Raw genomic sequence first — 20,514 nt, forward strand, 5'->3', positions numbered from 1 at the left:
TTTTATAGTGAACGATGTAGTGTCGTTTTTACTCTTATTAACTCTTTCATTTTATAAATAAATACTTTAAATTTGCTCGTTAGCTTCTATTATGCTAATTAAAGGTATAAGGCATTTTTTTGATAATATATAGTATGTATTTTTCATTATTAATTTATAGAATACGTTATGACTTATTCATAGTACTATTCTATATAAGTATTTAAAAATGTTAAGACGATTAGAGAAATAGGCATTCCCATTATTTAAATAACGCATGACTTATTTTATACTATTATATAGGGATAAGTACTATTTTGTCCTTGGAAAAAGACATTATTTATCGAATTAATTGGCAGTTTGGCACCTTCGCCCCACAAAGAAAGAAGTCGGTTACAAATAGAGGGGGTGATTCAGTGCATCTGGATTCAATCATGTCCGGGAGGGAACAAAATTTTACCTAAGAATAAAATACCGTCGGACCAATCAAGAAGCCAAGTTGCATTGACTTTGACCTTCACCGAAACCGAGAAAGAGATTTGCTGAGTAGTCGCACGGTCAAACTCAGGTGGTCACGTAATAAAAAGCGCGGGTGAGTCTTCGGGCCTGAAGGCGAAGTCTTGTCGGGATCCGCCATCTGCCGCGTAAGTGGGCCTATCAATCAGCAACTTGGATATCGGCTGGCAAAGCAGAGAGAAGCAGACAAAAAAGTCTGACATGAGCCTATGACTAAAAGAAGCATATTTTTTTGTTGGCATTGGTAAAATTTGGAGCTCGTGATTTTTACTTTTTCAGCACTAGTGTTTAGTAAAGATTCTTTTAATGAATGTTTCTAGTATACTCCTTAAGTATATTAATTTTCTTTTAATGCATTAGACTCATCATATTAATTGTTAATTACTATATTTAATATTAAAATATTACTATAAATAGTATTCAAATTAATTTCAAGGAGTTTTTAAAGAATTTAATTTTTTTAATTAAATATCTTTTTTGCAATTTTTAAAAATTACCATCTTCGTCAACCTCACTTCTGTTTATTGAGCTAATGGTTTTAACATTTACTGTAAATTTTGTTGAGGAATTTAAACAATAATATACAAGTCTTACAATCTTTACAAAATAATTGAAAAATATTAAGTAAAGTTTTTAAATGAATTTCATGGAACATTTTGATAAAACTGAAAAATAAAATTAATTTAATTAATTGATATTAATTAAAAAACAAATTATATTATATATAGAATTAATTATCTTGTGGCTAACATTTCAAACATAAAATTTTGAATGAATTTGATTGACGTGAAAAAGTATGTTTTTAAAATTTATTTTAAAAAAACTAAATCAAAAAAAAATTGAACAATATCCTAATTGTATTAACAAAAATATAAAATTAATTATATTAAAATTACCTCCATATGCAAAATTTGATAGTTTAATTTCTTTTATGAAATTTAATTAAACACAGTTATTTTATGAGAATATAAAGAAGCAAGGAGAAGGGCTATAGATATAAAGCTTGGGTCTAATATGGTTGGGTTACGGGTTGATGGTGGGCACATGAGCCCACAAATCAACCAAAAGGGACAAATCTTCGGCCAGTTCCTCTCCAACCTGTATATGTCGTTATGTCCATAACCACCCACATGGATCAGCAGCGCCCCCAAATCTAACCACATAAGCCTGCATATATTCTCTGCTTAACACTCTTCTGCCTCTCCGGAGAAATCTCCAGACCAGAGGAATATTATCAATGCTGAATAACAAACTAAGAAACAATTTAGTCTTTTGATTTGTATCTTAACCAAGAAATAATCAATACTCATCTTTTTGTTCAGTTAGCACCTCTTTAAGTCTTACAAGAAACAGAGAAGTGTCATGATTCGTATAGTGATTCCCTACAACTTGACAAACTGCTTCCGAAAACCAATCAGGACAATCGTATGATGAGACAGAGAAATTAGAATATATATTTTTTTCTAGCTAAGACAACATTATTCATGTGAGCATGTTGTCTTTATATCATGTATAACTGCAATCATTTTGTTACGAGTTAATTAATCTGAATATTGTCGCTAGCAAAAAATGATTTGCTTATTCGAATTTCAGTAATATAATTACTTTACAGCAGCTTTGGATACCTAATCGTAACGTTTTATATACATCAATGCTTTTAAGTAGTGGAAAGTTCTTTACCATATACGCATGTTTATCGTGTCAAATTAACTATACAGGTGGAATGAAATGAATATGTATAAATAACAAATAGAAGAAAAAGGTGGAATAGAATTTGAAGTGCTTTTATTGGATAAAGAAAAAGTTGGGCCATCACAACATTGAATTTGGCATTGAATATGGAGTATAACTTTGGTGGATGGGTTGATTCACGTGAAAGTAAAGCTAAAGGGATAATCGGTATGGACAAATAATTGAGAAAAGGTCAAGATGCTAACAAAATTCACATGAGAATATTGGGATGAAATACAAAAACCAGTAAAGACAAAACTTTTAAACAGATAGATACATTTACAAATAAATCAAGAAAGAAATCACTTTATAAGATTAAAGTAAAAAAAGAGTGCTATGGGTGAATTTTACAATACGGTATAAAATATGATCTTAAACTGCGCACAAATAAACTATTTTTTCTTTTTTTTTTAATTCTGGTATATGAAAGATCTTTTACCGGGTTAAAAAAAAAAAACTGAAAGGGAATCGTAGAGTCACAAGGAGACAAATTCAATCTCACGTGAGCTGACCTGGCATGGCATTGAAAGATCGCTTCAAAAACAAGAGTTTTATTTTATTTTTTCTTTTTCTCTAACAGCTTTTTCTTTTCTAAATAAAAAAAGAAACAACTCGTTTTTTCTTTTTCCTTTTTTATAATTCGTTCCAATTAAAAGGAGCCACGTAACCTAACTCTGTGGGCTTGAATCCCTCCAATCACAACTCGGTTCGAAATTCAACCTGACGGTGGTGGAGTCAAGTCTGGCTAGCTAGCTCAGTGCGGAACAACACCAAAATTTGAAAAGAAAAAAAGAACAAAACGTAATTAATATAAATAACGTAAAATTAAAAAAATCCTGTAATAATGCAACCTAAGGGAACTGCCAAGTGCCAACAAAGTCAAGTCTTCGATTTTCCCTTTTATCCTACGCACCCCTCGGTTTTCTTAACCTGCGCACATTTGGCCGGCTTCACCGTTTTAGATCTCCAGCTCAACTAATAAGCACAGTCTCTTGTTGGACTGATCCAAGTATAAGTGCTTGCTCCACTTCATCGGCGCTAAATTTCAGGTGATGTTTTCTACTTATACACATAATTTTTATTTTTCGTTGATTTTCTCTTCTCCTTTGATTCTACTAGTAGCTTTTGATTAATATGCATGCGGATGTAACTTGTTTAATTTTAGGGATTCGTGAATCAGTTGGATTTTGGAAAATTTTGATCACGAAAGTGGTTGTTGAGTTTGACTGTGCTTTTATGCGTGAAATTGTTCCTCCTCAAAACTTGACCTTATAAGTTATATCCCTTTGGTGAGTGGTTGATCTGCTCGATGGAGTGGTTGAACTTTTACATATAACAAGATTTAACTTGGAGAACTGTGCATCGGTGTACTTGAAAATGTTTATTGAAAGAATTTGTGATTATATCAGGATTGTAAGCTACTTGGAACTGAATTTGTCTGCTGGGAAATTTTTTGGTGTATAAAGTTGGTGAAATTGTAGATTTATGCCGTTTTGTTTTACTAATAGTTGCCGTGGTTAAAAAAGCTTAGCAAACTTTATTTCCAATGTGTTTTGATGCATGTGCCATTTCAAGTTGGTTATGAGCATGAATTCCCTGTGATTTCTTTGCAAGGTTTTTGTGCATGCCAGGCTGCATTTGGATGATCCAATGAAAATTTTAAATTACCTTACCTCTCACTTAAATGCTGCAATTCTATGAATTTATGAAATTGATATCATGGCAATGATGATGATGATGGTCATCAGGGCATTCCTAGAGCTTTTTTTTCTTCCTTCACATGCCATATTCAAATCTTGAATGGAAATACTCATATGCAAAAGAAATGAGAGTCTGCTTTGGAGCCAGCTTTTTAGATTTAAATACAAAAAAATTAGATGACAATATATGTTACTGGTTTAGAAGACTAGACAAATGCCTGGTAAGACACAATCAAAAGATTTGTGGTTCATAACATTCGGACCTCAAACCAACATATAGTGGAAAAACGAAATGCATTTTGCTTCTGTTTTTTGTTCTGGCAATTACTTTCATCTATCTAAACCAAATAATTGTGCTCTGCCTGTTTGCATTTTTGTTGTATTAATTTGCAGCCTCAATACCTACAATGCTCGTAAAGCTTTTGTTAAGCTGTTTTTTCATCGAATTATTTTTAGACACTTGTATTTATTACGCTTCCTTGAATTTCTAGATTTGGAGTTTACAAATTAGAGAAAATTCTCAAAGGATTGAACCATGAGTTGCTTTGGCTGTTGCGAAGAGGATGATTTCCACAAAGCTGCTGATAATGGAGGCCAATACATGGTTAAAAATTCGGCGGGTAATCCTGTGGTTGATATTCACATCGAGGCTGATAAGATTGCATATAACATCTTTGTGAATCTTGCTTAAATAGTTCTGCATCATCAATATAGTGAACTAGTTGAATGAATTATGATTAGTAGGATGGCATCAACTCCTTTGGTCTTTGTGTCCATAGACCATAGTCAAATGGACTTTACTTATAGTTTGTTTATCTATTGGTGTAATCTGGGTTGAATTTGCCCACTCAGGAAATGATGGAGGCTACCATACATCTGAAACTGCATCAAAGAGTGCTCAAACTGTGAAGGTTCAGCCTATTGAAGTCCCTGCTATTCCAGCAGATGAATTAAAGGAAATCACAGATAACTTTGGGACAAATTCTCTGATTGGTGAAGGTTCATATGGTAGAGTTTATTATGGAGTTCTTAAAAGTGGGCAGGCTGCAGCAATCAAAAAGTTAGATGCCAGCAAGCAACCTGATGATGAGTTTTTAGCCCAGGTTTGGTTGACAGCTATAATCACCTCATTGACTGGATCTGTGATATTTATTCAGATTTATATCTACTGATGCATTGATATTCAGGTTTCCATGGTATCAAGGTTGAAGCATGAAAACTTTGTTCAATTGCTTGGTTACTGTGTTGATGGGAGCTCCCGTATACTTGCCTATGAGTTTGCATCTAATGGATCGCTGCATGATATTCTACATGGTATGTTTGATGATGCATCACTTATTGCCCCAGTTACACAAAGCTATTACCATTGAGGAGCATAGTCATGCTTGAAGCAAGGATCTCTTCTTATCCTATTATAAGAATTAATGATAAAGTTTCTTCCTCCATTGACCACAAAAAAAAAGAAAAACAAACTGTGGTTTGTAATATTTACATGTTGTGCTGTTAATATTGCAAAATTATTATTCCTTTAATGCAGGGAGAAAAGGTGTTAAGGGAGCTCAGCCAGGCCCTGTTCTGACATGGGCACAAAGAGTAAAAATTGCTGTAGGAGCTGCAAAAGGGCTTGAGTACTTGCACGAGAAGGCTGATCCTCACATCATTCATCGTGACATTAAGTCCAGCAATGTGCTAATTTTTGATGATGATGTGGCCAAGATCGCAGACTTCGATTTATCTAATCAGGCTCCTGATATGGCAGCCCGTCTTCATTCCACTCGTGTTCTTGGAACCTTTGGTTATCATGCTCCTGAGTAAGTCATTAGTGCATTCCCTTCATACTACCGTCTTTTACATTTATTTTGTCAAAGATCCTTTCTTTGTTGGTAACATGTGGCTTTGGGCACACGTAGTTGCTGAACAACTAATGACGTAATATTTTATGAAGCAATCATGGATTGCACTTTTGAAACTAAAATAGAGTAGATTTTCTTTTGATTTCTGAGATGTTTCAGGGAACGGTTGGAAATTTTGAGCATAAGTTTAATATACTATATTTCTCCTCCTATAAAGCTTGACTTCAGAATGCATGCCTTGAACATTGGCTGTCTGTTCTTGTTGTTGGCAGATATGCAATGACTGGGCAATTAAATGCCAAGAGTGACGTTTACAGCTTTGGTGTTGTGCTGCTTGAGCTTCTAACTGGGAGGAAACCTGTTGATCATACTTTACCCCGTGGACAGCAAAGTCTTGTGACATGGGTACTTTTCTGCTACTATAGGTTTTTTTTTAATCCAGCCTGTGTTTCACTGTTAAAATTTTCAGACCTGGCTGATTAATGAGAGTATTGAATTGTTTTAGGCTACGCCAAAACTTAGTGAAGACAAGGTTAGGCAGTGTGTTGATCAAAGACTAGGAGGAGAGTATCCTCCCAAGGCTGTCGCAAAGGTATTAATATGCTTGGTTGTGCATGGTGATGTCTGTTTTTGTTAGCACATTTTTTCTGTTAATGTTTCTCCTTCCCTCAAGTTTTCAAGTAATGCTAATTATAAGAGGCTGCATTGATCCAAATTCATTCTTAATTGTATTCTTATTTGCTAGAAAAGAAAAAGAGGTGGCACACATTGTGTACATTGGTAATTAGATTCTAGACGCCCCCTTTTCTTTTTTAAGATAATTTTTAAGCTTTAAGTAAAAGTATACCACATAAGTGATAAGATGGAAGTCTAGATGGAAAAAAAGATGTTATTTGACAGCTCCAGAGAGTTGTTTGAGCATAGAAAGGTACAGTTTTTCATTTTGAAAATTGACATCTCCCAGTAGGATAGGAGTGGCATAGAGTGGTAATGACTGATTTGCCAGTAAGGTGAATCAGAATAATAGAGAATTGGGAAAAAAATACAATCTTCTGGATGGCCTCTCTAGCTCCTCTCAAATACAACTTTGTTTTAAAGCTTAAACTTATCCTGGCCTGACTTTCCCAGACTGGTGCCCTCACTGAATGTCAATGTTAGCCGTGCCTAAAGTATTTTGTTGTTTTTATTACAGATGGCTGCTGTTGCTGCGTTGTGTGTGCAATATGAAGCTGATTTTCGGCCAAATATGAGCATCGTTGTCAAAGCTCTTCAGCCCCTGTTAAATGCACGACCTGGACCTGCTGGTGAAACACCAAGCACATAACGATATCTATTTCTCTCTCACTCCTCCCTCTCTTTCTATCTCTCTGTGCCTGCGTGTGCGGGAAGTGTTCACACATTCAAGTGTCCAAAAATATATAATGAGGGGACAATTTTAGAAGGTGATGATAAATTTGTTTATTCAAAGTTCCATATGCATCCATTATACACTTTGTATTCGATTTGTTCATAATGTGTGAGGTTGTTTCTTTCTTGCATGTATGTTGATGGTCGCCTTCCTTTTCATCCTGACGTTTCTTAACTTTGATGGAATGGATATCATTCCTTTTGTGAGCAAATAGTAATGCACCTTTGATTGCCTGGATAACAGGACATCACCAAGAAAGAAAGGAAATGGCGGCTTCATGGTTTTCCTGAAATGCCATATGGCATATAGAAACATCTTTCTCCTTCGCGTTGAACATCTTATGCATTGGTCTGTGTCGGAAGAAAAGAATGAAAAATAGTTGAAAAAAAGACGTTGTTTAGCGAGTAAAGATTTAGAAAGATCACTTTACAGATGGAAAGGCTAGATATGGACAGGTCCAAATGCGTTGAACACTTGAGAAAAGAATAATGGGATTTGTTGGCTTTAGGTCTACTTGTCCGATCTTTATATGTCATGGGCAACACAACTTTTAATAACAGTCAATTATTAAAGTGAAGTTAATGGAAATCCCAGGACCGGCCCTGGCTTGTTAATCACTAGTGACATAATTAACTTTCATTGGGCCGGCTATAATTTAAACCTAAACCACTAGCTGATAACTGAGCAGGTGAATCAATTGAGGCTTTCTATATTAATACTATAAATCATGAAAGTATAGGAAAATTATTCGGAGTTGGGAGATATTGGGCACTAATTAACTTCCCACAATTAAGATGCTAAAACAGTAACACGCCAATTTGGACTTTTGAGAGGTTGGTAGCAATTGACGCGCAGAGTGATTGAAACACGCATGTCTAGTCATTCATTTGCTCTTTTTGCTTGACTTCCATATATGCAGTCCTGGCAAGACCCAAACAGTGAATAAAGAAAATAAAATACTAGTACTGTAATAAAAAAAAAAAGTTATAAGCAAAAATAATAAAAAAGAAAAAGAGACAGACGACGAGGATTTCCCTAACCCGACGTTTCACCCTCAACTGCTTCGTGAAGTTAACTTAATGCAGCGTTGACTGTACATACCCCTAATTTCTACCTCACCACGGCGTAAACAAAGGGTTAGAAAAGTAAATGCAAGAAACCCCTTCTATATTAGACCCTCCGGAGCCATTTCGACTAGTGGTGTACTAATTCTAATTTTTTGTTTCCTCTAACTCCTCTAACTCACTCCAACGGAGAACGAAAGAAGAAAAATTGGAGAGCCAAGCAAAGAATCAAAGCAAAACTTTGGTAAATGCTATCCTGCGCCTAACCACTTGTATCATTCTATCGTGCGCCACACATGGGAGGAGATGTAACCGGAGCCATCACCACCACCGCCGCTGCCGCCGCCACCACGGGAGCCCCACCCTACGGTGGAGGCACGCCTGAAGCTCAGTACGTTGCGGCGAAGACGTCGGTTTGGTGGGACATTGAAAACTGCCAGGTCCCCAAAAGCTGCGACCCGCATGCGATCGCGCAGAACATTAGTTCGGCGTTGGTTAAGATGAACTACTGTGGGCCCGTTTCCATCTCCGCCTACGGCGATACCAATCGGATTCCTTCTTCTGTACAGCAGGCTCTTTCAAGCACCGGCATCGCACTCAATCATGTCCCCGCCGGTAACTTAATCTAAATCCCTAACTTCCTATATTTCTTGAATAACTGTAAATTAATCATGAATGATTTTTTTTAATTGTGTTAATTGTGGAATGATTACGAGGTGTTACGGAATTTTTGAGAAATTTATTGTTGTTATTCGTTTACTGATCTTTAAAATTGACTTACTGTGCTGTGATCTAGGGTTTTAACTTTTTGTTTGGAAATTCAAATTAAGATGTTATAGAAAAAGGATGTTGATTCGTTGACGTTTATATATGAGCAGGTGTGAAAGATGCAAGTGATAAAAAGATTCTTGTAGATATGCTGTTTTGGGCAGTGGACAATCCTGCTCCTGCGAATTATCTGTTGATTTCTGGCGATAGGGATTTTTCTAATGCGCTACATCAGTTACGTATGAGGAGATATAATATTCTTTTGGCACAGCCTCAGAAGGCATCTGCACCCCTTGTTGCTGCAGCCAAGAGTGTGTGGCTTTGGACAAGTCTCTCAGCTGGTGGTCCTCCTCTTTCAAGTGGTGAATCATCTAAACTTGCTAATGGTCACAGTAGTTTTAACTCCGAAATGTTGTACAACCCGATTCCCGAAACGGTTCTGTATAGTCAACCAATGGTTTTTAGTTCTGAAAATGTTGCATTGGGGAATCAAAATGTTTCTAATGCTGGAAGGAATGGTGATAGCAAATATAAAGGGAAATATATCAGGAAAACCCCGAATCAGCCAAGCATATCAAGAGCCTCTAGTGTGCCAACATCTAGCATTCAAGAAAATATGAACAATGGTTACTCTTACCAGCCAGAGTATGCACAGGCAAAATCGTTTAAGAAAGCACCACATGAGTTTTTTGGTGGCAGTGAAGCCGCTGTCTCTGCAAGCAAATCTACTCCAAACTTCTTTCCTAGTAATCCTAACCCTCCGGGGAGTAACAATGGTAATTTCATGGGCATTCATCAGAATCATCCTCATTCCTTGAGGCCGAATAACCTTCCTTTGCAACCTGCTTTTGCACAGGAAAATTTGCTACCTCCTAATTCTCAAAATCATGGTTTCCGTCCAATGCCTCCTAGAGTGGAGGGGCCTAGATTTCCGGCTCCACCATCAAATATGCCTGATATTGGTAAGTTAAATATCTCTGAACACTCCACCTATGCTCAAAATCCTTCTAATTTTCATCATCGAATTGGAGAAGAGTTTAAAACAAGTTCTATCGAGTCATTGCCTAATCAAGCTAGCCTAAATGCACCACAAAAGAGTCTTGTGTTGCACGGTGGCCAAGCAAGTCAGCATGATACTTTTAATAATAGGTATCCACGGAGTCCTGAATTTCCACCTCCATCATCCTCAGCAATTTCTAATTCTCCAAGCAATGGTACTTGGGGAACTCAAGGACGCTCACCACCTTCTGAATATGTGCAAGGTCTTATTGGTGTTATTTTACTTGCATTAAACACACTCAAAATTGAAAAAATTATGCCTACTGAAGCAAACATTACTGATTGCATTCGTTATGGAGATCCAAAACACCGCAATACTGATGTAAGGAAGGCTTTGGATAGTGCAATTGAGCAACATATGGTATTGAAGCAAAGTTTAGGTGCATTGCAGTTGTATGTTGGTAGAAATGAGAAACTATGGAAGTGTGTGAATCCTATTGGTGGGAATCCTAATCAGTTCTCGAAGACAACGTGGGATGGAATACAAAAGTTTTTATCATCCCCTGCTGGACAATCAGCAATGATGGCTTCTCAATGCAGGTAATGATGCTTGATGATCTTCTCTCTCTCTGCCTCTCTCTTATGTTTCCTATTTTAGTGGTGCTAACTTTTACTGGGGGGTTCCCTTAGCTTAAGTTTGTTATCAACTCTGCAGATATGAAGCGGCTTTGGCTTTAAAAGATGCATGCTTGGAGGAATTTGCTCTAGGTGATGTTCTTCAGATCTTGAATATGATAATTGCCATGAAGAAATGGATTATACATCATCAGTCAGGATGGCAACCGATTACAGTTACCCTTCCAGAGACTAAGATGGAAATGGGTACTGGAACTGCTGCTTGACCTGATCAAGAGTGGTTCTGGTAGTCAAAGTGGCCCTAGGGTGATGAAAGATGGTAAGAAGTGTATTTGGGGGTAAGAAAAAAGGGTCACGTAGAAAGAAAATACAATCATCGAGTATGAAGAAAGTTAGTGGCAGACTGTGATTTTTGGATCATGAGTCAAGTAAGTAGGATAGGTCTTTCTCTTATATATTATTTTCATTTCTTTTTTCTGTTATTGTTTGCTGCGAGACTATAATGGGGATCTGCAGAAGGGGAAAGAAAATCTTAAGATGATGGAGTTAGATCGGAAATTTTCAGGATCAGGAGCAGAGTTAAGTAATAAGTTCATTCTCTGCGTCATAAGCCTGCTTTGCGAAGATTTTTTGAGGCTGTGCTATGTGGATTTGGTATATTACAAGCTATCCCTAATATGTTTGGTTGTTGCTGGTATTGCTTATTTAGTTACATGCAAAAGGCTTTCTTCACTCCAGCACAATATGTTCAGAATTTAACTGCTCGGGATAGCGGTAATCTTTTTGTTTCAGCAGATAATTCCATGTTGCTGTATGAGCTTGGACTAGTTTCAACATGTATATACCATCTGCAGTATCTCCACCCATATCATCAGACTCTTGTGTAATCTTTTCGAAGATGTACTGAGGCTTCCAGAACCTGTTGGACGGGTTCTTGTTCAACTGCTGCATAATGGGGCTTAATACTGACGGATGTCACGGACCTGGCCAAGATTGACACAATTATAGACATTATAGAAGCTTCCAAAGCATTTTCATGTTGGATTTTATTTGGAGGTTGCTAAGCTCTTGGCAATCAGTACACATCGCAGGGAAGTATGATTAGGGAGCTTTATTCCTGGTAGTACAGTTTAAGCACACTATGCATTTATGGGCCATGGAATTGATGGCCATACTTATCAACTAAAGTGAATGTTTTAGCTTGAACCTTGTGTTGTTACTGTGGCTAATGGTTGTATCCTCGATTTTATCTTGAACACACTTGTAAATGTTTTGTGTTGAAGTTAAAACTTTGCTTGTCTTGTAGCCTTTCACTTTACTTAATCATGTAATTTCTGCGCTAGGTTAACTCTTGTTATTTCATCGGATTTACGCTTATCAAATATGTTTGATAGCAGGACAAGAGAAAAGAAGGAAAAGGGTTTGACGAAAAATGGTTTTTTTTTTCCCCTTTGATTTAAGGAAAAGAAATATATGGATTTGAATATCTTTTTACTTTTTTTTTTAATTTGAGAAAAAAAAACATTTTCATTTCTTTTCAAAATAACAATTTTATTTTTATTTTTTTTTTCCATTTTGCATATTAAAATCTTTATTTTAATTTTTCATGTTAGAAATTAATTTTTCTTCACCGTTAATAAGGTCGGACCCTTCGAGCTCGTCTATCACCTTTCATTGTTATGCTTTTGCCCGTCCCCGTCCGTTGGGAGATGCAAGCGCTGGAGTCGTTGAATAATAAATAACCTCGAGAATTAACTAATAATAATTAAAATTTTCCCCATTAAAATGCTACAGCCAAGTTGATTCACGGCGCCAGTGGAGTTTTCTTTGTCGAATAAACAACTTCGCTGTCCATAGAATAGAATGACAAGTTGGCGACGTTGTCTCAATCACTTCTCTTTAACGATGGAGAGAAAAATCGGCTATTTGGTGTCATATAATACAGCCTTCGCTGTTTCCCTTGGTATTGGGATCTATTACAATACTACGTTGCCGTTTCAGTCAAAGTCTCAAGCCATTTGCAATGGAGCAAAGGCTGCCATTCTCCGTTGATGCTACATCCCAACTTCAAAGTAGTGATACTTGCTTTAACAAGACATAACTTACAATTACACGTTCCAAGGTTCAGCATCAGGTGCTTGGAATGGATGCATGTACATTGAGATCCCGCTAGCCAAAAAAATTATTTGCATGTCAGCATATATAAACAGCTTAAGGTCAAGGCACGGTTTATATCTGTCATACTTTTAGCACATCCAATACACAGACTTAAGGTTCAAAGTAACTGAAGCTTCCACATCAAAAACAGCATAATTTCCAGCTTGGAATCTTGGTCAGGGAAGGAATGGATTGTGGGAAGGACATTCCTCTTTTTGCTTTCTATAAGCCCTGAGAAGATGAACACACAGACTATTTAGGCCCTAAAATGTAATATTCATGCCAAAAGCAAAAGGTGAGGATCTTCATCATGCTGCTGTCTACCTTGTACCATTTAATCCTCCAAGTCCAATCGTTCCCAGAACAATAATGAGGAAAGGTATCTGAATAAATGCACGATTTCTTCTTCCCCCATGAGCCTTTGGTACTCCCGTTCTGACAACGTGTGAATATGTAGCTAAAGAAGAAAGACAATGTCTAAATAGCAAAATAAAGAAAGAATATACAGTCACTTGCACTTTCAAACAAGAAATTACCTGAAACTGAACCTTCTCCTTCTGCACCTGAGATAATCATATTATGTCGGATTTCAATAGCATGTAAAAATAATTATCGCTATGTTTTCACTCATCTAATGTAATTATTGAAAGATGATAGTAGGATTCCAATCATGGTTTGCAAACTCAATTCTACACCTTATGTTTGAGAATAATGACATCCACATCTGCTAGATTAACTTTTAACCAGTTTCTGGCCAGTAGTTCTATTCTCATGAGATCCAATCCCATCTAGAGGGAATTTAGAATTTAAGATCAAAGATGAAGATCCTATAAAAGTAAATGAAAAAAAGAATGCTGCAAACTTGAAAGGGAATGCTGCAATTAATCAAGCAGAGCTTTGTTAAATAACACCAATTTTAATAAATTAAATCCAAAAAATAACAACTCACCAAGTACTAGAAGAAGAAAATATAGATGTCATGATGATGCAAAGAAGAGGGTATAGGCTTAGATAGTACCAATTACGGTGATTGATGCAGACACAGATGTGCTCACCTACTAGATCCAATCCCAACTAGTGGGAATTTAGGATTTAGGATAACAGATGACTAATCTATAAAAGGTAAATGGCAAAAAAAAAAAAGAGCTGCCTAAAGAGAATGCTGCAATATATCAAGCAGAGCAATTACCGTCATCAAAATAACACAAATTTTAATGAAGTAATCCAAAAATACTGACCAGTCAAATTCTAAAAGATTAAAAAAATGCAAAGAAGAGGTATAAGCTAGATAGTACCAATTGTGGTGATTGATGCAGACAGATGCACTCCCTACTAAAGAATTAGCATCAAAAAAGAAGTAAAACTGAAATAATATCGATGACATATTTATACCTTATAATGATATATGGCACAACAAATTACAATATAAGAATTGGTCTTTGACAACATCAATTCCTTTTTTTAAATCAATACCCAGTTAGTGGAAATAGGTATCTCATGGCTTACTCCATGTTTGATGAGGGACATCGAAGATAAACTAATCCGTCAAATCATCATCAAGAAAATCGAGACCATCATCATCAGTGGTAACACCTCCAGCAGCAGGATTAACATCCAATGGTTCAACCAAACTAGCTAACGTGACCATTTCTGTAGGTCTCTTTTCTTCACTCACATGTTCATCCATATCATCTCCATAAAATTGTTCCACCTCATTATAAATAATCTCCTAAATCAGGAATTCAAATAAAAATATAGTTATTTCTCAAAACTTTAGTTAATGAGAACAATTTAGATAAAATATAGTTATTTCAGTTTTACCTCATCTTCTTGCATGGCTTGCTTCTCTGACTCCACAAGCCAGTCATCTAATACACTTTCTAACATGGCACTGTCAAAGGAAACCAAATCATCAGGCTTCCTTCCTAGTTGGCGTTCTCTCAGTCGCAAGTTGTAATGAACATAGGTGTGGTCATTCAATCTCTTCCGAGACAAACAGTTGCGTCTTTTGCTGTGAACTTGATCAAACACACTCCAGGTATGCTGACATCCAATCGATGAACATCTCTGGCTTAGTATGCGTATGGCGATTCGTTGCAGCTCTAAGCAACTTATCCCATGTTGTTGCCACCATGAAGCTAATGATGAAACAATGATTAACAAAATTTCACTTAAAATGAATTTTGCATGGCCACAAAATTGAATTTATCAAATACAAGTTCTTGAGCAAACAGGCTGCATAAAATCTTAGTTGAATCACCTGGATCAAGCTCACTTCTAGTACTTATGGCCAAATCAGTTCCAAAATCAGCTTTTGCCGACACAAAATCAGGTATCTGATAAAATCACATCAGAGCATCAGCCCAAAAAGAAATAATAATAACATAGCATAAATTAAATCTAGCAGTCTAGCAGAGATGAGAAACTGATACCTGCATGGATGCAGAAATCCTTTTCCCATTGTCTGACTCCAATCGAACAATACACTCATTTAGACCACGAATTACTTCAGGATTCTTCAGTAACAAAAAAAAAAAAAAAGAGAGTAGAAATTAAGCATGGAAAAAAAAGACAATCAGGAAAAGATAAGGGTGAAGTCACTGTATTCATAGTTTTGTACCATCAGAAAATCTGGGCAGTAACGGAAGGATGGATTGAGAAAGTATGCAGCAACATAAAGAGGATGATGGAACAATGAACTCCAATTGTTTTCAATCACACTCCAGAAAGGTCCAAATTTGCGCACATCATCACCATGAATGGCTTTAATTGCAAGCTTTGTTCTACATATGTCATTATAGATAAATGGCATTGATCGGATTTCATCACTACCTATCTTTTGAAGAACTTCAGCAACTGGCTCTAAGGATTTCTTCACATACTGCATCTTCTTCCAAAAGGTGACATTTAAGACAATTTTTTCAACCTCTTTACCTTCATCTAATTTGGAAAAGCGGGAGGAAAGCCATCGATTTGATTGGAACATTTTCTTAAGACCAACCCTCTGGTCCAACATACTCTGTAAAGTGAAAAAATTAGTGCCAAACTTGGTGACAGCTGGCTTAAGAAGTTCCTGTCCCTTCGTAAATTCTTTCTTCATAAAATTCAACAACCAGGTATTGTTATAAATAAACCTTGTCACCTTTTTTGCTTTATCTATGCATTCTCCCACCCATTTTATATTCAAAAAATCCTCAAGCATTCTATCAATGCAATAGACAGCACATGGTGTCCAAAATAAATTTCTCCTTTTCTCTTCAAGCATCTTTCCAGCATTCCTGAAACTCAAAGTGTTCCTAGTGATTACCTGGAATGGAAATTATAAGGAAAACATCTCAGCAGGATGCACACTCATGCAGATATCAAAGTAGAACTCACAGAGAAACAAATGTAAAGATATATTAACCTGGACTACATATTCCTCGCCAACCTCATCCACTGCTTTGTCTAACAACTTGAAGAGATTAGCAGCATCTTCTATCATATCAGTTGCATCAACAGAAGAGAGAAAACAAACACCGCGAGGACAAGAGACCAAAAAGTTAATCAGGGTCCTTCCTTGTGCATCATTCCAACTGTCAGCCATGACAGAACAACCAGTAATAGCCCAAGATGCCTTAAACTCCGCCAGATACTCTTTAATATTAGCAATCTCTTCCTGAAGGAGACGACCAGATATGATTCGACTTGAAGGACCTTGCAAACCCTGCCCATACTGACCAACCACTTCCAGCATTTTATGGAAGTACGGAGAGTTTGCTGCATTAGAAGGGATTCCTGCATGATAAAAGAATTTGCATATAGCAGATATCACTTCCCTGCGAGTTTTCTTCTCGAAACCTATTTTTGCTCTTGTTTGTTTGTAGTGTGCTGATGTCTGGCTTTTCAGCGACTTTAAAAATACCGAATCCAGTCTTGATCTTTTAAGTAGTGGTTCAGCACCATTACCACTACTACCAGGAGATCTACCTCTGACATTATTATTTCTAATGTCACTATCAGAAACTTTATCGTCAATAGCCAGTATGTCCTTACTTATACATTGCAAATACCCATCCTCCTCTCCACCTTCATCCTCATTATCTGAGTGCAAGTAGAAAGCAGATATCTCCTTGGTATCAGGTTTTCGATGCCTTCTGCCAGTACGGTGCCATTTCATATTTTCTTTGATTTTGAGATATACCTCCTCAGGTGCCTTTTCACAATATGCAACTTCTCCAGGGATCCTAGCAAGATGTTGCTTAAACCGATTTATGCCCCCACTTATTATTTTTTCGCAATAGTTGCATTTTACTCTTTTCTTCTTCTCATCTTGAGCAACGCAATGTTCCCATCCCGGGTCCACATATCCTAATGATCGAAGAGGGGTAAACTTGATGACCAAGTTCTTGTCACCCATCACTTTCTTGCCTTTGTGTTTATAACCTGCCGATGCTTCTTCTGCATCATTGTACTCATTAGATTGGAAATTTAGAGCAGCCTGTTCATATTCTGATTGCCTTCGTTTTCGACCAGAACGGCATCCTTCAAGGTTCTTTCTCATATTCAAGCATACTTCTTCAGGAACCTTTTCACAGTGAGTAACTTCTCCAGACAATCTGGCTAAATGTTGCTTCAATCTGAATATTCCACCACTGACTATTTTCCCACAGTAGTTGCATTTAACCTTCTTTTTCCTTTCATCTTGAGCAATCCCATGCTCCCATCCAGGGTCAACATATCCTGTGGACCGAAGTGGGGCCATCTCTTCAACCATTTGATAAGTAGCACAAGAGCAGAAACTTTATATCACAAAGCTGTTTATGATTGAATTAAAAGTTAAAATAAATAAAAGTGAATGGAAATTTTTAAAATCAGTACACTAGACATAAATTTAAGCCATACAGTGAATTTTCCTGTTTGACACGCTGGAAATCCCTTTCCAACTGCAAATCTCCTGTTACATATCCCTCAAAGATTGAGCTTGCTTATGATTATTCCTCAAAACCATTGCACGAGTCCTTAAAAGCAAGCCTGAGCTAATTATCAAAACTTAAGTAACAGGTGAGTTGGGAACCCTCAAGGAAGGCAATGCAAAAAGACAAAAAGAAAAAAAATTCATTGAGAAACACCCAAAGTGATAAATACACCAATCAAAGTCATTTTGACAGCCAGAGGAGACACCATAAAGTGGGAAGAAGGCATAATCTACTGCTTCCTAAGTTTAGACAACAAGTTATTATGTCTTCAACAAATATGCTGCCCTTGAAGAATGTTAAACAAGAGAATTTTTTCCATGTGAGACTGTATAGTCTATTCAAGAGTTTGCAAACCATGATTTCTTGGAATACTGTTATAATTTCACAAAAGTATATGAAGATAGAAGAATTACCAGACTGTAGGCAAGTATAAGCTTCAAAAATCTGCAAAAAATGCATATCTACAGGTTAGATTATCTCACAACCATTAATCCAACTAAATTATTTTTGAATTGCAGAATACATGACGATTATCTCATTTGAATGTTCCCGAAAGAAGGAAAAATCTTATGTTCAGGTACAATATACGAACTCAATTAAGTGGAAAACACGGGATCTTCATACTGCATTGGTTAGTTATGTTCCCAGGTAAGTTGGCTCTTATTGAAAATGGCAACCTCCATATGACATATCACATTTTAGACAGAAAATGGCTGAAAATAGTCCCATTCAAGGAACAAAGCTCCCCACTTAGCTTTTTATATGAAAAGGCATTGAAGTACTGATGCCAGTCTAAAGTTATAAGTTTCTTTGGCAGCGAGAAAACTAATTCCAATTATAAAAATTCCTATTTCAGAAGACTAATCCTAGCCTTTATCAGGTAAATTTTAGTTTATCTCCCGAATCCATGGTCAGAATTTGATAGGTTAAACTGCTATAAATCCAAAGAACGTCTAAAAGAATACAACATACTAACAGATTTAATTACTCACCAGAACATACTATTACAAATTATTGCTTGCACCATATATTTAACCAAAATAATATACAAGTCTCTAAGCAGCCAAGCTCCCTCGATGAATTTTTCATACCAAAAGTACCAAGAAAGACTACCCAGTTAGTAGATTCTAGATAGAGTAGAATTACTAGCATTACTAAACTACTCTAAGCCCTCAAATCACTCCAACCTTACATGAAAATATGCTTTATTTGTTCAAAAACCTCTAAAAGGCTTAAAACTCATCACAACATGCTCCAACCGTTCCGTTTTAATTTCCCTACAAAGCGTGCTGCTAATGAGCTAAAAACAATATAACAGCAAGCCGATTATACAAACCTAATTTGATGCTCAAAGCCAGCATCAAGGAATTTGTGCATTCCAATCAAAGCAATGGAAAGACTGACCAAATGTTTAAAGGCATATCAGCACTTACCAACTTGAACTTAGACTCCGCCTTAGGTTTTTCGTGAACAGGAAACAAGTCAGGATGCGACTCCCATACTTTCTTTCTATAAGCTGCTTTTACCTAACGAATCAAAATTCATAAAAAAAAGGTCATAATTAAAAAAGAAAAAGGAAAATCGAGGAAGCTTGTTAGTCGATCAAAAGCAAGCAATCAAAGCTCTAGAACCTCTAAAAGCGAAACAAACCGAATTTATAAATTTCAATCCCCAGTCAACAAAAAAGAGGTTAAAAACAAACCCTAAAAGATCAAGATTTAAAAGCGAAATAAAAAGGTGAACAAGGAATTATAATAAAAATAAAAAATCAAGAGAAAATGACCTGAGAAGGAGTAGGGCGAGAATTAGGGGGGAAGCCTAGCAAGAGTCTGGCTTCATCGCCCTGCATTTCTGTAAATTGGTGGGGTTGAGTCGCCTCATGTTTTTAGCTTCCGGTGGTTTTTAAGTATTTTTTATTTTTTTAATTTTCTGGTACGATTAGGAAAGTTTTTGGGTGTGGCACGCTCGGGTAATTTACAGGTGTTGAATGCCTAATGGACGATCATCAATTTCCTGATCATCGATGAGATAAAAAATTCCAATCCGCAGTGATTGCATAGTATGCAGCAGAACAGTTGGAATATACATTTTACTATTGATTGATGAAAGAGATGGAGAAATTGGCATGTGATGTGTTCCACTGGTACCCTATTTCCTGAAAGGTTTTCGCTTTACCTTTTCTGAACGGCTACATTCTTTTTCCCTATTTTATAAAAAGCCTTTTGACCGATTTCACGAATTGTTAGTATTTCTTTTCATAAAAAAATATATTTTATTCTCTTCGTCGGTATTTATATACTATATTCCTGGATAACACAATACATGATTGTGACCATATATATATATTATTATTATTTAACTTGACTAAATTAAATACTATGGAAATATGCATGAACATGGTATTTAATTATTAAAGTGAAATAAGTGCTTTAGAAGAGACATATAACTAAAGTATACTCTCAACTATTAGATCCATTGTGATATTATGACTAGAGTTAGATCAAACCACAAATATTTGTTGCTGTACTAAAATTCAGTATTAAATTTATCATTAAATTTTAATTTTATTTAATATTTTCTGTTATAATTTTAATTTTGTTGATTTTTTTAAAAAAAGTTACACAATTGAAAATTCATTCTTTCTTATTTTTATAAAAAAAATAATGAAAATTGTATAATGATAAAATTTAAAGAAATTGAAAAATAATGAAAAATTTTAATATTAAATCTATATATAGCATAAAG

At 36.1% G+C, this 20,514-nt stretch overlaps 3 protein-coding genes across 8 annotated transcripts; 2 read left to right on the forward strand and 1 right to left on the reverse strand.

Moving 5' to 3' along the window:
- On the forward strand, positions 3,052 to 7,321 carry LOC18613791 (pto-interacting protein 1). The gene is made up of 8 exons (XM_018125395.1): positions 3,052 to 3,275; positions 4,418 to 4,546; positions 4,779 to 5,029; positions 5,114 to 5,240; positions 5,464 to 5,737; positions 6,052 to 6,184; positions 6,285 to 6,371; positions 6,972 to 7,321. Exons 2-8 carry the CDS (start codon positions 4,462 to 4,464, stop codon positions 7,101 to 7,103), a joined length of 1,089 nt encoding a protein of 362 aa, XP_017980884.1. The 5' UTR covers positions 3,052 to 3,275; positions 4,418 to 4,461; the 3' UTR covers positions 7,104 to 7,321.
- Positions 8,176 to 11,972, forward strand: LOC18613792. The gene is made up of 3 exons (XM_007051199.2): positions 8,176 to 8,866; positions 9,130 to 10,618; positions 10,734 to 11,972. The coding sequence occupies exons 1-3, from the start codon at positions 8,548 to 8,550 to the stop codon at positions 10,918 to 10,920; spliced, it is 1,995 nt and encodes a 664-aa protein (XP_007051261.1). The 5' UTR covers positions 8,176 to 8,547; the 3' UTR covers positions 10,921 to 11,972.
- On the reverse strand, positions 13,218 to 19,929 carry LOC18613794. Of its 6 annotated transcripts, XR_001929608.1 has the most exons (11): positions 19,553 to 19,929; positions 19,203 to 19,295; positions 18,183 to 18,213; positions 16,218 to 17,557; positions 15,432 to 16,118; positions 15,244 to 15,327; positions 15,072 to 15,147; positions 14,633 to 14,949; positions 14,318 to 14,540; positions 13,348 to 13,374; positions 13,218 to 13,268 (listed from the first exon to the last, which is right to left on the reverse strand). XR_001929608.1 is itself a non-coding variant. In XM_007051206.2 (10 exons), the coding sequence occupies exons 5-10, from the start codon at positions 17,553 to 17,555 to the stop codon at positions 14,349 to 14,351; spliced, it is 2,694 nt and encodes an 897-aa protein (XP_007051268.2). In that variant the 5' UTR covers positions 17,556 to 17,557; positions 17,696 to 17,747; positions 18,183 to 18,213; positions 19,203 to 19,295; positions 19,553 to 19,928; the 3' UTR covers positions 14,170 to 14,348. The 6 variants fall into 6 exon arrangements, 5 of the variants coding, with proteins under 5 accessions (XP_007051268.2, XP_017983850.1, XP_017983843.1 ...); XM_007051206.2 differs by lacking the exons at positions 13,218 to 13,268; positions 13,348 to 13,374 and adding an exon at positions 17,696 to 17,747 and having other exon boundaries at positions 14,170 to 14,540; positions 19,553 to 19,928; XM_018128361.1 differs by lacking the exons at positions 13,218 to 13,268; positions 13,348 to 13,374 and having other exon boundaries at positions 14,170 to 14,540; positions 16,218 to 17,533.

This window comes from Theobroma cacao, chromosome 1 (assembly GCF_000208745.1).
Source record: "Theobroma cacao cultivar B97-61/B2 chromosome 1, Criollo_cocoa_genome_V2, whole genome shotgun sequence".
NCBI classification, from domain to species: Eukaryota; Viridiplantae; Streptophyta; class Magnoliopsida; order Malvales; family Malvaceae; genus Theobroma; species Theobroma cacao.